This window comes from Vigna radiata, chromosome 7 (assembly GCF_000741045.1).
Source record: "Vigna radiata var. radiata cultivar VC1973A chromosome 7, Vradiata_ver6, whole genome shotgun sequence".
Lineage (NCBI taxonomy): Eukaryota > Viridiplantae > Streptophyta > Magnoliopsida > Fabales > Fabaceae > Vigna > Vigna radiata.
In genome coordinates, this window is record NC_028357.1 from 30,274,515 (window position 1) to 30,289,677 (window position 15,163).

Consider the following 15,163-nt stretch of genomic DNA (forward strand, 5'->3'; position numbering starts at 1 on the left):
TATTTTTTGGAAATGATATCTTTAACTATAAACTTGAAGTGATGAGGAAAATCTAACGATGAACTAGACACAATAAAAGAATCACATATAATAGGAATATTAGTTGTAGTAAATTGAGACACATCAAAAAGACCCTTAAAATAAAAAAGAGAAATCATTATAGATCACATTTGAAAAAACAAAATTGCTTTCATTATAAAATATGTAGGCTATAGATAGAAAATATGGAGTGTAGGAAGAAATTAGCTACATACATCCACACACAGTAAAGAAATTGCCTAGGCCGAAAACTAATAAGCTCGTAGTAGTTTCTTCATGCACCTCTATAACTTTTTTTCTTGAACTCCTATACACTTTTTTTCCTATTTTTTTCTTTCTAGATTGTATAATCACAAAGATAAAAATATTTCCAGTACAATGTTAAAAAAGTGACTTTTAAATTATATAAGTCGAAATTTATGTTTTTCTTAAAAGAAGCTTCCAATAAAAATAATTTGATTGCTAGATTGTACAATTTAAAAATATTTTTTAAATAAAAAATAACTTTCGTATTACAAATTAAAATAGTTTGATTTATAAACTTTAAAATTAAAAAAAAGGATAAAATGGAAAACACAATTTTATGAGGGTGCAGCAAGAAAGCTATGGAGTGCAGCAAGAAACTTCGTATGCTCAGTCCAAGAACATCCATTTAAAAGCCGTGACTTACTTACATTTCCATTATTTTCTTCTTTCACGGAGTGGCTCACTCACCATGGAGGTTGCCTCAACTGCTTCTAGCTTCGCACTCAACAAGCAAATTATGGCATTGCCGTCTTCTTCTCGAACCGTAACCCCTATTCGAGCCATGAGTTCGTCGACCTCCTCCGTCAGGACATCTCTCTCCACCAATTTCATTGCTCCTCGTTCCTTAATCAGCAGCGCCTCTAGCCATTTCTCCGGCTACAAGCTCCGACCATCCTCCCTCAACCCGGCTTCATTTGGTGGCTCCAACGCCAAGCGAGGCGTCATTACTATGGTACCATTTTACCACCTTTCTTCATCCGCTCTTCACATTCGCGTTTGCGATGTTGGTTTCGAATTGGATAAGAGATTGTCGATTTGATGTGAATACTGTAATAATTTAGATTCTGATTTGGCGTGAATACTCACCGTTTGTCTGTGCGTACTGTGATATTTTCGAGTGTGAATTTATAGGTTTAAGGGTTTAGTTTCTAATCAGCGTATGAGGTCGTAGGGTTTATAGTCTTTGTTTTGCTTAAACAAAAGCGGTTGCAGTTTGAAGAATTTATACAATTTATAAGGTATGGAATTTCACTTTGACGGCTATTGAGAAGAAGTGAGTGGGGGGTTTATGACGACTAAGGTCGTTTTAGAACAGAGTTTTCAGGTCGCACATTAGGGATTTGAAATATATCAATGAGTCCTTGTGGTCATCATTATCACAATCACGAACACCCAACAAAACAAAGTTGTTGGCAGAGAAGTCTAACATTGTCGAAAATAGCCTTCTCTCTCGGAATCAGAAGAAAATATTTACTGACGTAGCCAATCCTTTTTTAACCACATTTTCTGTTTCATTTTTGAAACCAAATGTAGAATAAAACTCATGTTATGTTCTAAATTGTTCTAGCCTGTTCACAAAGATGCCACTTTAATCCCTGAAGATACAGAAGTCCATGAAAGCCCAACACACCTTATAAAAAAACATTGTTAACATTATAAAATAAAACAGTAATATATTTGGCTTTTCCCATCGACTTTCTATATAAATAAACTACTCATTCTGCAAGCACAATGTTCATATTACAAGTCAAAATGATTTTCAATTTTCAAAAATGGAAAACCCTTATCTACTGAATGCTATGAATCCCAAAGATTGACAAACAGTAATTCTTTTCGCTTTCTGCTGAGTTTGCCCCCATTTATCACAGTTGATAGCATCTTAGATCGATGCACTATTGGAGAATTTTTCTGCCTGAACTAGGAAAGGTATTCCTAATTAGCGAAGAGGCAATGATCCCTTCTAACATCTTGCGTTGCATGCAATTTTTAGATTTCTTTGTCACTTACTCGTTATACTGATCTACCTGATAAGGGTTAGGATTTGTTTAGTGGATTCTCGTTGGCTGTCCATGAACAGTTTCTTCATTTTGATAGATATGTGGAGAGGACTGGGAGCTCCATTTTATTATTTTATTTGTTTTTGTATGATGCTATATGCATAGAGCTGTCATTGTTTTTGTTTTTCTTCTGTTGAAAAGAGACTCATATATGGTTATTGCTGTGCAGTGTGTGAAACAAACATTCCTTAACTACCACGGTTCCTTAAAGCGCAAAGTTGTTTGTTTGATTTGTGTATTGTGTGAATAAATGGCATAACTTGTAATGTACAATATTTCATAGCACATTGAGGCACAATATATACCATCTTTATGCAGGTTTGTTGTTCTCTTTTTGTCTTTGGATAGGTTATTCCATATTCAAGTGGGAGTGCCTATGAACAACCTCCACCGGACTTGGCTTCTTACTTGTACAAAAACCGAATTGTTTATTTGGGCATGTCTCTTGTTCCATCTGTCACTGAGTTGATTCTAGCAGAATTTCTTTACCTTCAATATGAAGATGATGATAAGCCTATCTACCTCTACATAAACTCCACTGGGACAACTAAGGTAGCTGTTATCTCTCTATTTCGTATTCATCCTGTTTTCACCTAAGAAATACTTTCTGATAGCTTGATGTGTGTTGATATCTGATTTATTTAATTTTAAAGCATTTTCCTTTTTACTAAGGTGCATTTAGCGTGGCTGGGTTGATTTAGAGTCACGTGTCTTAAGAGGGGTTGATAAGGGGAGGGAGGGGACTAGGGATTGTGTGTATTAGAGGAATGATAGTGAGGTAGATGGGTCAGATCAAATTATGCTAGTTCATTAGAAATATAATTGGGTTCATTGTGTTAATGCAATAATTTTTTGGAAACTACTATGGATATTATTTGCTGGTGTTGCACACCTTGATAAAATTCATGCTCTTGGGGGTTTCCCTTTTCAAATTATACCTACTTATGCATAATGTGCTAAGAAATTGCCAGATTTGCTCAAATGTTATGTTTTGCATATTAATCTGAAACAAACCAATGTAAATTTTGATAAGCACTAAGTTGATGGAAATTGCTTTACTAGCAATTATGGTGAACTGAGATATTGATGAGTGTTAGTCCATGTTCTCGTTAGATTGTGATATAGTGCGTGGAAAATGAAGCTCTAGAGCTAAGTCCAAACTAGTCTAACCAGGTTGCAAGCATTGGGCTGGAGGTGGGGGTTCTGGGTTTGGTTAAGGCTATGCCCAAGATGAAGGATATCTAAAGCCTACTGATCTACTGAGCCTCACGGTTTTATACACCATGGCTTGAGGATCTTTTAAAGTATCAGAGTCACGAATTTGAGTAAAGGGGATCAATATTGAATCTGTAACACGTATCATCTTGATACATGCATGTACTTTAAAAGAGTGAATAGGAAACACTGAATTGTTCTGTTGTCTAAAATGTTGAAAATTGATACAAATATATAGATTCGAATGAGGATCCGAATAAAGCAGATATTTTCATTAAGTCTTTATGAATTATATTAGTAACAAGCTTGGTACATACAATTTGTATGCACCAGTTTGAGGGAGAGTATTAGATATATTATCTTTATTTTATACTTATCTTTTATCTTTAGTTAGTTTGTTATTATTTCTTATTTGTATTTTGGGCACAGCGGAAGCGTGGTGGGCCCATAACTCACATGTCCAAAGATCGGAACCAGACTCTGATACTATGTTGAATATATTAAAAATTATATATTAGATTAATCTTCCTTGTGTTAAATACACACATAGAGTTCTCTATTTATAATAGAAGAAATATGGGTTAAGCCCAAAATACAAATAAGAAATAATAACAAACTAACTAAAGATAAAAGATAAATATAAAATAAAGATAATATATCTAACAGAAACAAATGAGAAATTAAAACGGTACACAATCACCCCCCTACATACGGTAATTGAAGTCACTATCGTACTTAATAAGCTATATAATCTTATCATATAGGGTGAGGCCATGCCTACACTTGTCAAGCTACTTTCCATAGAAATTAAAGAATATCAACAAGTTTTGAAACTTTGAGAAACTATTACTAATCGTAATATTTTTTGGGTTCAGTTTAACGCTATTATGGAGATGCCTTGAAGCTAGAAATCTGCCCTAGGCATAGATAATTTAATAACTATTTTATATAGCCTAGCTAAATGAAATTAATAAAATCAACACAATGTTATTCCTTTCTGTATAATTAGCAGGGAGCTGCTCAGTTTTATGACAATATCATGTACAACATCAAGAACCTAGTCTTATCCTACTATGAGGAGACTACATGAATCTATATGAACTGTTGAATGCTTTCATTTCTGACTACTAAGGACGGCAAATGATTTTCATAAGATTCTAAAATATGGTGCCACAATCTCCTTGGAAATATTCATTTTCTTAATAGAATTTTGTTTTGTTCTTTCAGGGAGGTGAGAAGTTGGGTTATGAGACTGAGGCCTTTGCAATTTATGATGTGATGAGGTTGTTATTGCTATCATTTCCGTGATCATGCTATTTATTTTCCTTATCTCACTTATTTTAGGCTCTTACGTATACACTACAAAGGTGTCATTAAATGGGAAGAAATTTAACTGCTGTCTTTCTTCATTTTCTCTGCTCAAGTTATGGGTTGTAAGGTGGAGAAGTGCTTTAGTTGGCTATGCTTATATTGGCACTGTGTTAAGATTTTAATAATTTGAAATCCATGAGTCCCTCTGTGTGTAATAATCTGAGTGGCAGTAATACCCACAATAAGCATCCTTACCGTAGTGCTTCGATGGAAAATGATTCTCTATAAGTTGTATCAAGGTTTTCAATTGACTCTAGATTTCTAAATAAATTCTTTTCCTAATCTGTGATTTTCTTGTGGGTTCACTGCTCATAGGTTTACATATTTTAGAAATCATGTTTGTTGTCTAGTTTCTATTTACTTTCCCTTTTTTTTCGTGCCAATGTTCACTGCTGCCATCACAGTTCATTGCTGGCATTATTGTTTAAGGCGAAGATATTCCAGCAAGCTTTTTCCCACTGGAGTTACTGTTCACTGTTGATTTTCTAGAAAGCTTTTTTCAGCCAACAATAACATTCATCAGCAAAGTTTTTCCAATGAGTGGTTTTTACTGCTATCTTTTTTTGGTGAGTACTATTTATGGTTGACTTTTTTGGGTCAGTGTTGTTTACTAATCAACGTTTTTTTGGCAAGTACAATTTTCCATCAACTTTTTCCGGTGAGCACTATTTATTGTTGACGTTTTTCTGCCGAGCAATGTTTAATGATTCCAGCAAGTATTGTTTACCGTCTAGTTTATTTTTTTTCTTTCTTAGAGATTTTTCCTGCTAGTGACTGTCACCAGTGGCATTAGCTTGCTGTGCGATGACCATTTTTTCTCTTTGACTGTTGCTATGTCCTCTGAGCATTTTTTCTTCTCAACCATTGTTGGACTGTCTGAGTATTTTGGCTTTCTGACATCGACCACGTGCTAAGATTATATTTTTCCTTTTGACAACCTTAGGGTCCTGAGAGCAATTTTTTTTCTTTCTGAGAGCTATCTTGTCTTCTACCCAGTTTTGCCCTCTGGCAGCCTGTGGCCTTTTTCCACTTCTAACAATCTTGATTTCCACCTTGTGTGATACATATTTCCACCTTGAGGAAATTCCTAAGTAATGCTTTATATGTATATAAGTTCCTCAACTATGCTAATTGAAATACAAGAGGATTATATCGCATAAATGTATACCATTTCCCTCTTCAATACGATTTGAAAGGACAATACATATTGAAGATTAATGGTCACCTTGACAGAGAGAAAGCCATGCCTAGTCTAGGGAATATCTACTATCTTTGTTATTATTTACTTTGGCAGCTTTTACAACCTACTTGCTGACGTGTTTACATAGTCTCTTGAGGGATCTTTATGATGACATTTGTAACAAGTTTATTTCATTTGATGGATATGCTCCATAGCTCGAGGAGGAATGCTGGAGATATGATTTGATTATATTGAATAGGAAGATATGATATGATTTGATAAGGAAATATTTTAGCAATTATTTATCATTATCAGATATTGATTTTGTTTCTTATTATTCTATCTCTTCTTCATTATAAATAAGAATATTCATGCGTGTACCTAAAACATGAACTTTGTTATATTCTTTCCGAGCAATACCATCTTTAGTGACCTATTTTTTCACCAATCCTTCCAACATGATATGTTTACGTTTCCTGTAATTATTATAACCTGAAGATGAAACATACTTCTTTTTATTCTATAGCTTTTTCCCAACTTCCCCATATAATGTTTGTGTTTATATTTATAAATCTAGCTTAGTTGTTGTGATACAGGTATGTCAAGCCTCCTATTTTCACTCTTTGTGTTGGTAATGCTTGGGGAGAAGCAGCATTGCTTTTGGCTTCAGGTGCAAAGGGAAACCGCTCTGCTTTGCCATCATCAACAATAATGATAAGACAGGTTTGTACTCCACCATTTGTGACTATTACAAATGAAAAGGCAGTTTGGTTTAAGAAAATATTTCCTGTTCTCATTTTCTGTTTTTAGTGTTGCCTATTTCCAAAAGTTCATCATTTCATGTTTGAAATTGTTGAAACAGAAAACAATAAAAAGTTGTTTTTCACCATTTTCTATACCAAGGATTTGACAACAGGAAATAAGGTTAAAATAAGGTGGTGTTTGGTAATTAAAAGAGAAATTTAAAATGAAAATATATACATTTTTCTTAAAGAAACAACCCCTAACTATCCCCAAGGCTTAAGCTGTTGGTGTGGTCTTTCTAGTTACTTAGTTTGTTGTATTTCTTTTGGGATCTTGTATCCTAACATCTGAACTGTATGGTTTTCCAATTTGCAGCCAATTGCAAGGTTTCAAGGTCAAGCAACAGATGTTAACCTTGCAAGAAGAGAAGTCAATAATGTGAAGGCAGAATTAGTATGTTCTTCTATCTAATTTTATATAGCTAAGTTTTTAGTTATGTATTACTATCTGTGAAGATTTTTGGACCAGTGGATACTTTTGTAATTTTAGTCCCTTTAAAATACTGAAATATTAGTTTATTTTTTTATCTGCTACTGAAATGCTAGTTTGTTGAGCAGTAGCCAAACATTTCTTGGTTCCCTTCAACCACAAAGCATGAGATTATGAACTGTGTTGTATTTGGACATTTCAATGGACTGCTGCATAATTTTGATTTAATATGGATTCTTAAGAATGTATGCCTTACTGATCTTTAAGAAAAGCTGACTGAAAGATCATTGTAGCAACTCGTGCATGATGTTTGGTTTTTTTAAAGGTTAAATTGTATGCAAAGCATATGGAAAAAACACCCGAGCAGATTGAAAATGATATTCAGCGTCCAAAGTATTTTAGCCCCAGTGAAGCTGTTGAGTATGGTATCATAGACAAGGTACTTGCCATTAGACATTTTCGTTTTATCATTTATTTTACTTGAAAATAAAATGAACTGTCCTTTTGCAGGTTATATACAATGATAGGGGGTCTGAGGATCGTGGAGTTGTTTCTGATCTTAAAAAGGCACGGCTTATTTGACAGTTGGGATTTGAATTGCAATTTTCTCGGAGTTCAGGTAAAACACATCTCAAGTTATTGTTGTATTAAACAGTTGTTGCAACTTCAAAATTGATTTAGTTTATTGTTATCTTAGAAGATTAAATGTACCCTTTTTAGCAACAACTCTTTTTTAAATCTTATGGTTCTTAGCTATTATTTTGATGGGTTGTTTGTGATGCTCAGAAATTAAGTGCTCGTAAATCTTGCATTGATCAATTAAGTAATCACCCATGGCTATAATATTTTCCATTTACACTTGGCTTTACGTTTCTGGTGTTTGCCCCCACAAAACAAGTAATGGTCTAGCGTTGTCTAATGATTGCGCCAAGCACGAGTTAGTGCTTCATGTTTTGTGTAGAAAGGAGCCCCAAAGCCCTTTGTTTGAACCTTTTCGGGAGTATAATGCATGCTCTCAATTAGTTTTTCACTTTGATGAGCCAAATAGTAAGCTTTGATTGACAACGACATCCACAACCTCTCTAGTTTCTATTCTATTCTATTCCACCACTAAGTGCAAGCATAAAATTAAGGGAACGGTTACTTTTTCATGTCCATACACCCGTGCAAAATGTTTTCCCCTCATCCTACCTCCAAAATATTAACAAATATATTGTAACGGATGAAGATCCTCTACAATAAAAGAATAACTCTGAATAAATATAAACCATGAAAATGCTTTATTTTACAACGAATAATTTGAAATATGAGATGTAATCTGTCGGATTTGAACTGCATGATGGTGCAGTTACTTCTGACTAGAGAATCCTAATCCTAGGAGAAGGGACATGTATGGTCATGCTAAGGTTTCTGCTTGGGCTGTTTGGTATACTTGTTTATTCGTGCATTTTCATGACAAATATTTCATGAATTGCCATTAGAGTCAAGATTCAAGACTCTGATTAAATTTGTGAATAGGCACTTTTGTATTTGGCCGGATTTAGTTTCATCTTGTTAGTAGGCTTGTTTCACAACACGCGTTGAAGACACATGTAAGGGAGACATAGGAATACGCCACTCACATATTTGCTGGTCCGTTGGTCTCTTAGTTATCTATTTTTATGTATTATCTAATTTAAGTGGCTTTGATGGAGAATTGTCAAAATTGATGGCCATTATAGATATTCGACTTTTTTGTTTTTTAAAAGACGATTCCATTTGTTTCCATTTTTGGCATTGATTTTTGAGGGGGTAAAGAGTAAATACAGTACTTTAATATGTAGCAAAAATTGTGATTGTTTTCCTTTTATTCCAATCAGAGGCAGTTTCTGCATGGTATGAAGTATTTCTGATGAAACTTTCTTGTCTATAGGAATTTGTGTGGAAATGGTATAGTTTTTGTGGATTCCTTATTTTCTTGGATATGATGCTTTGTATTCTTAATAAAATATTTCTTGTAATGGAAGTAGATCAGCTGAAATGGAAGAAGATCAGCAGTGAAATTGGGCAAGCATGCCAAGCAAGTAGCGGATGTTATAGTATGAATTGTTAATACCATAGGACCATATTTCCCTTCCCCAACAATAGGCTGAAGGATCTACCACTACTTGTTTTCTAATATGTTGTACACATGACTGTATTCTGGTTCATTCTAATTCAAAATGTTTTTGCCTGTCAGTACCAGCAGCACGAAACTCAATTACAGTTAATGCCAATGTTTAGCAATTTTGAAGAACGGTATCTCAAATTTTAGACTGTTAAGAAATTTGCCATGGGAAACCGGAGGTTTGAAGCTCATTCAAATGTGTATTTAATTCAGTCGGTATATTACGTATCAATTTAATCTAATAAATTATTTACTTAAATTTAGCTAATAGAACCATCAAGTGATAACTATTTCTTTTTCTAATATGATTTATTCAATCTCTAAAAGGATATAATTGAAATTCAAATTATTGATTAAGAGATACAATTAATTATTACTTATATCGATTAATAATAACGGATAAAGTTAAAAGATATTGATATGTTATACATTATAGGATTATAGTATCAATGTCTCTTATTTATGTTTTTTTTTTCTCAATTCATGATTTTTCATATCTTTTTTCTTTTACAAACCTCCGAGTTTATCTTTTATTTTAATTTTTATTTTATCCCCTCCAGACTTTTTCCCTCTCATCTCTACTCCGTTCTTCTTCACGAGACATTTCTTTTATCTACCTCTCAATTCTCAACATATATTTAGAATTCATTGAATTTAAAAATTAAGACGAAAGGAAACAAAATAATTGGTGAAAGAAAGGAAAGGAGTGTAAGAAAAAGGTTGAATTATTGAAAGCACTATCCTGTTTGTTGGGAGCTTTGTGTAAGGAGGAAGGAGTAACCACATGGATGGCTACACTTGAGAACCACCTACTCCTCCAATTTACCTCTTTATTCTTTTCAAATATATATACACACATTTGTGCATTTATTCAAAATTTTCTTATATCTTATATTGGTCATAAACATGTGTTTTCGTTTTCTATGAATTATGATTTTTACTTTTATATCTAATTATTTTTCATATTCATAATCTTTGCATTTCTTGTTATTGGTTTGGTTTAAATTTTTATTGGTATTAAAATCTAACTTTGGCCATTGAAAGTTAGAGAATCCAAAATTTGGGGAGGTGTTTTTATATAACACAAGGTTGGAATTCGAGGCTAATGGGTAGAAATGAGAAAATTTATAAGATGGAAAATCCCTTGTTAAATTGAATGTGTATAATTTATTATTAATATTATACTAAATGGTTATGAAAAATCAAGTGATATTAGAATGCATGCATTTTCAAATCCAACCGTTAAATTATTCTTCCAAAACCACTATAGCTGACAAATTACTAGTTTTTAAATGGATGAAAGTGGTATATTTAACTTAAATTGGATTTACAACACCTTCAAATGATTTCATTGGTACAAAAAGTTAATAAAATAAATAATCTACACATAAATTCTTAATATTTGTATTAATAAATGATTTTTGGTTAAATAAAATTTATATTAAAGATAAACCTATCATCTAACATTTAATTTTTTTGTTAGCATGCATAACTTTTTAATAATAGCGTTTAGCACCCTTGTCCCTGTTGTGTTAGTATTGATGGTTTCTTTCACTTTAATTTTCACAAGAATGATTCTCATATTGGCTCCAATAAACAAATATATTTTGTTTGTAAAATTTATACAAAATCCATTGTAAGTTTTTTTATTTGAACTATATTTTTACTTTGAAGGTTTGAGAAACTAAAATCATAATTTGTATGAAATCAAACCTTTAATAATTAGTATTGAAATTTGACATTTTCAAAAGTGAATGAGACTAAAGTTTTCAGTGATCCGATAATGGTTCAATAGCGAGTGGAACAATATGTCTAACAAATATCGCCAGAATAAGCTCTAATTATAACTCTGATACCATGTTAAAAGTGAGTTTTAGGCTTAACTCAACTTCACAAAACCAGTTTGTAAAGTGAGTCTGTATCTTACTTATATATTATAAATTGGTCTTATTTCTAATTGATATGAGACTTCCAATATTAACAATAATCTTTTATGATATATAGTATTTTAACTTGAATTGATTAAAAGTTTAAAATAGTATAGATATAATATGCAGAAATATAAAATGTGGAGAGGGACAACTCAGATTAACACTACTAGTTCTGCTTATACTTGGCATCAATAAAATCACTTATAACTTGGCGGCAACTGAGATTAACTTGTTTTGACCTAATTAAAGAAGGTCGTGGTAATTGAATTAGAATAATTTGTGGAGTGTGGGTGGGTGCGTTACAACCAACGCGGCTGCTACACATTTAAGTAGGTGTGGAATAATCATCATCACTCTACTCTATTTCTTTCTAACTTTTCTATTTTCTTACAGATTTCCATCTATATACCATAATGTTATACTACTATATGCTCTAAAAATAGTTCTATTAGGATAAACATAAAACCAGTTTGATGTATGTTATTGGAATTAAGTTTCAAGGATTTCATAACAAGTATTTTTAATTAAGTTTTTATTAATTTTTTATTCATTAAGTATTTAAAAAGTTTATATTTTTTAATTGAGCTTTTATCATTATTTTTTTTATTACTTTGATAACATGACTCGTATTTTATGTAGTCATCTTGTTTAGTTTGTGTTATTAAAATTAAGATTATTATTATTATTTTAAAAATAAAATAATAAAATAAAACTTTTATTTGAAGCTATTGTTTTGAAATGCTAATATGCATTAATAACTTATTAAAGTAAGAGCTTAATTAAATTTAAATTTTTATAAATTTAGAAAATTTTTATTGAGTCTCTATAAAATTTATTTTATTTATTAAGTAATTAAAGTTTTAATATTTTTGTCTTATCATATTACTTACTTTTAAGCTTAATATAAGAATGTAGTTTATAAACCAATCACATTATAAATATGAGGTATTTTCAATTCAATTAATTTTAATATTTTATAGGGAGAAAGCCTATTGAAAGAAGGATTTATTTTTTAATTGACAGGTGTAAACTTGTAGATATTTAAATAATTATTTCCATTAAGATGTTGTTAAGTGAGTAATAGTGAAAGTTATTCTTAAGAAGAACTGTAGATAAATAGGTGTTAGCACTCATCTTTTTTCATTAAATTACAAAATATGAGGGTGTTATGGGAATGAATGAATTGTAAACACACATAGTTTTAATAATAATTTAAAAAACTATGTTTTTATTATTATTATTGCTATAAATAAATATAATATATTTCAAAAAAAGAAAAATTGGAGTGGGGTGGCGGAGAGCTTGTCGATTGAAAAAGTAAGGATGAAGATTATTTTATCTCAAGAGGATAAACATTAACACATACAAATTGGTTTAAATTAATTCTTTAGCTAAGTGTTTTATTCATAGGACTGAGACCCCGTCTTCATGTTCTATTATTTTTTCTAAGAAAAAAAAAGACATTTAGAAATTTAATGAATTTTTATGCAATGTAAATAAAAGAAAAAAGTTTATATAAAAAAATTAATAATTTTAACTTCTCTATTTTTATCATTTTCATTATATTATTCTCTCTTTCTATCTCTCTCTCTCTCTCTGTATATATATGTTCTCAACTCTTTCTAATTCAAAAGTAGTGGAAGAGTTTAATTAGTTATCCTTGAGAAGATCTTAGAACCCTCCAAATTATTTACATATATAAATATATTTCTTAAAATTTTAATATATTTTATATATTTAATATCTTTAAAATTTATGTATGCTAATACAAGAATTTTGACACCTCTAAATACTTTCTAAAAATTTGTCACAAGGATGTGAGTTATGATGAAAGATTAACCAAAATATTTTATAAACTAAGTTGATGATAAAAAATAGTACGATACAAAATATCATTATTAATAATTTATTTCTCTAATTGATAAACGTATTTAGAATTTTTCTTCATATAAACAAGAGACAAATGAAATATGAAGAATTAACTTTTGGATTATTTTTCCATGTGAACAAAAATTCATTTTGTATACTTACGATAAAATGAAAAATTTTGACAGTTTTTTAGCTTCCTGGAGTGGAGTTTCAAATTTTAATTCTTATATAATATGTATAATTTTTGCAAGTCTAAATAATGAAGTAATAATGAAAGATGATTACATAAAAATATTATATATCCTTTTGACATATGAAACAAAATATACAAGATATCCAGTTATTAGTATACATTTTGAAGACCAAGTTATGTTTTATGAGTCTGAACTTGGAGTGTAGCAGAATACTGTTACGACAACATTGAAATATGTATGACATATATCTACACACACCTCAGACCATTACTATAAATATCAACCCATATCTCTGCTTCCTATATCACAAATCACTCTCATTATTTCTCATTTCGATATGGAACTTAGTTTTGGCCTTCTTTCTGTCATACTATTTCTACCTGCACTCTGTATATCACAGGACACTTTTACATGCTCCAGAGCAACATACTATGGTAGCCCTGATTGCTATGGGAATCCAAGTATGACCTTCTTCTAGTTAGCTACCTCATCTCCTACTACAACCAACCACATTTCTTTGCATCTTTCAATAATCATCTTGCATGCTTTTCAAACCAAAATTCAAATAGTCTCACATTACACTGTACCTCCTTATTTCAACATTGTATTCTTCATTAATTTTTTCAGAGGGAGCTTGTGGCTTTGGCGAATATGGGAGAACGGTGAATGATGGAAGTGTGGCAGGAGTGTCAAGGCTATGGAGGAATGGAAGCGGTTGTGGAGCATGCTATCAGGTAGTTTTCTTTTGCTTTTCAAGAAAAAAAAAAATAGATTTTTTATATGTGCTATAATGTAAACGATGATGATTCAGGCTAGGTGCAAGATACCACAGTATTGCGATGAAAACGGAGCATTCGTGGTGGCAACAGATTATGGTGAGGGAGACAGAACAGACTTCATCATGAGCCCACGCGCCTTCTCGAGATTGGGACGCAACGCAGACGCATCTGCAGAGTTGTTCAAATATGGTGTTGTGGATATTGAATACAGAAGGGTCCCGTGTAGTTATTCTGGCTACAATGTCGTGTTTAAGGTTCATGAACACAGCAGAAACCCTGACTACTTTGCTGTTGTGGTTCTCTATGTAGACGGAACATACGATGTCACTGCTGTTGAGTTGTTTCAGGTATATTTTGATCACGCAGTTAATTCTAAGTACAACAATTTCTATATATTAAAGCTTTCTTTTTTTGTACTAAAAATGGTAAAAGGAATAAGGAAAGTAAACTTGATGGATGAGATGATGTTAATTTTGCAGCAAGACTGCCAAGAATGGAAGGCATTGCGCAGGGCCTTTGGGGCAATGTTTGACTATAGCAACCCTCCAAGAGGTGAAATCTACTTGAGGTTCCAAGTTAGTGGCAGTGCAGGGATTTATTGGGTTCAGTCCAGGAATGCTATCTCCAGTGATTGGACGGCCGGAGCAACATATGACACCATGGTGCAGCTTAATTAGAATACAAAAAACCACTTCAAGATTCCAGGAACAGATTCGAATTAGATAGGCTCTAGTATTCAATTTGTTTCTGTTTAGTTACTGTTATCACTATAGGAATGTTTGTGTGTACTGCTCTATGTGTCTCTGTTCTAGGGGACTAAAATAATGGGAATTCATGTACTTTTCCATCTTAGATAACATGAATTTGGATAAAATAAATGTATCATCTCCTTTCTCCTTTGTTGGTATCTCATCTCTCATCTTCAATTTTCTCTGTTATCTCTTTTTTATTTTGCTCAATTACGAAGACAAATGAAGCAAGCGAGATTAGAATGGAAAAGTAGAAACTCTACTCTTCTTTTGTTGAGAAAAGCAATTTGTATACAAGCCATACTAGGAGGCTTACGTTCCATTATGGCTGCATAAAAGATCAAGAATATAGGGGCAATATGTCTAACACTGA

The 15,163-nt window shown here is 32.0% G+C and overlaps 2 protein-coding genes across 3 annotated transcripts; both read left to right on the forward strand.

The window, feature by feature from the left end:
• The first annotated feature begins 704 nt into the window (after window positions 1-704).
• Window positions 705-9,397, forward strand: LOC106769221 (ATP-dependent Clp protease proteolytic subunit-related protein 4, chloroplastic). 2 transcript variants are annotated; one of them, XM_014654743.2, is made up of 8 exons: window positions 705-1,018; window positions 2,472-2,675; window positions 4,566-4,621; window positions 6,486-6,612; window positions 7,009-7,086; window positions 7,448-7,561; window positions 7,633-7,741; window positions 9,129-9,397. In XM_014654743.2, the coding sequence occupies exons 1-7, from the start codon at window positions 755-757 to the stop codon at window positions 7,702-7,704; spliced, it is 915 nt and encodes a 304-aa protein (XP_014510229.1). In that variant the 5' UTR covers window positions 705-754; the 3' UTR covers window positions 7,705-7,741; window positions 9,129-9,397. The 2 variants fall into 2 exon arrangements, with proteins under 2 accessions (XP_014510229.1, XP_022639118.1); XM_022783397.1 differs by having other exon boundaries at window positions 706-1,018; window positions 9,132-9,397.
• A 4,172-nt stretch (window positions 9,398-13,569) lies between these two features.
• LOC106768023 (expansin-like B1) lies at window positions 13,570-14,948 on the forward strand. The gene is made up of 4 exons (XM_014652989.2): window positions 13,570-13,723; window positions 13,890-13,996; window positions 14,074-14,388; window positions 14,521-14,948. The coding sequence occupies exons 1-4, from the start codon at window positions 13,600-13,602 to the stop codon at window positions 14,716-14,718; spliced, it is 744 nt and encodes a 247-aa protein (XP_014508475.1). The 5' UTR covers window positions 13,570-13,599; the 3' UTR covers window positions 14,719-14,948.
• Window positions 14,949-15,163: the final 215 nt, after the last annotated feature.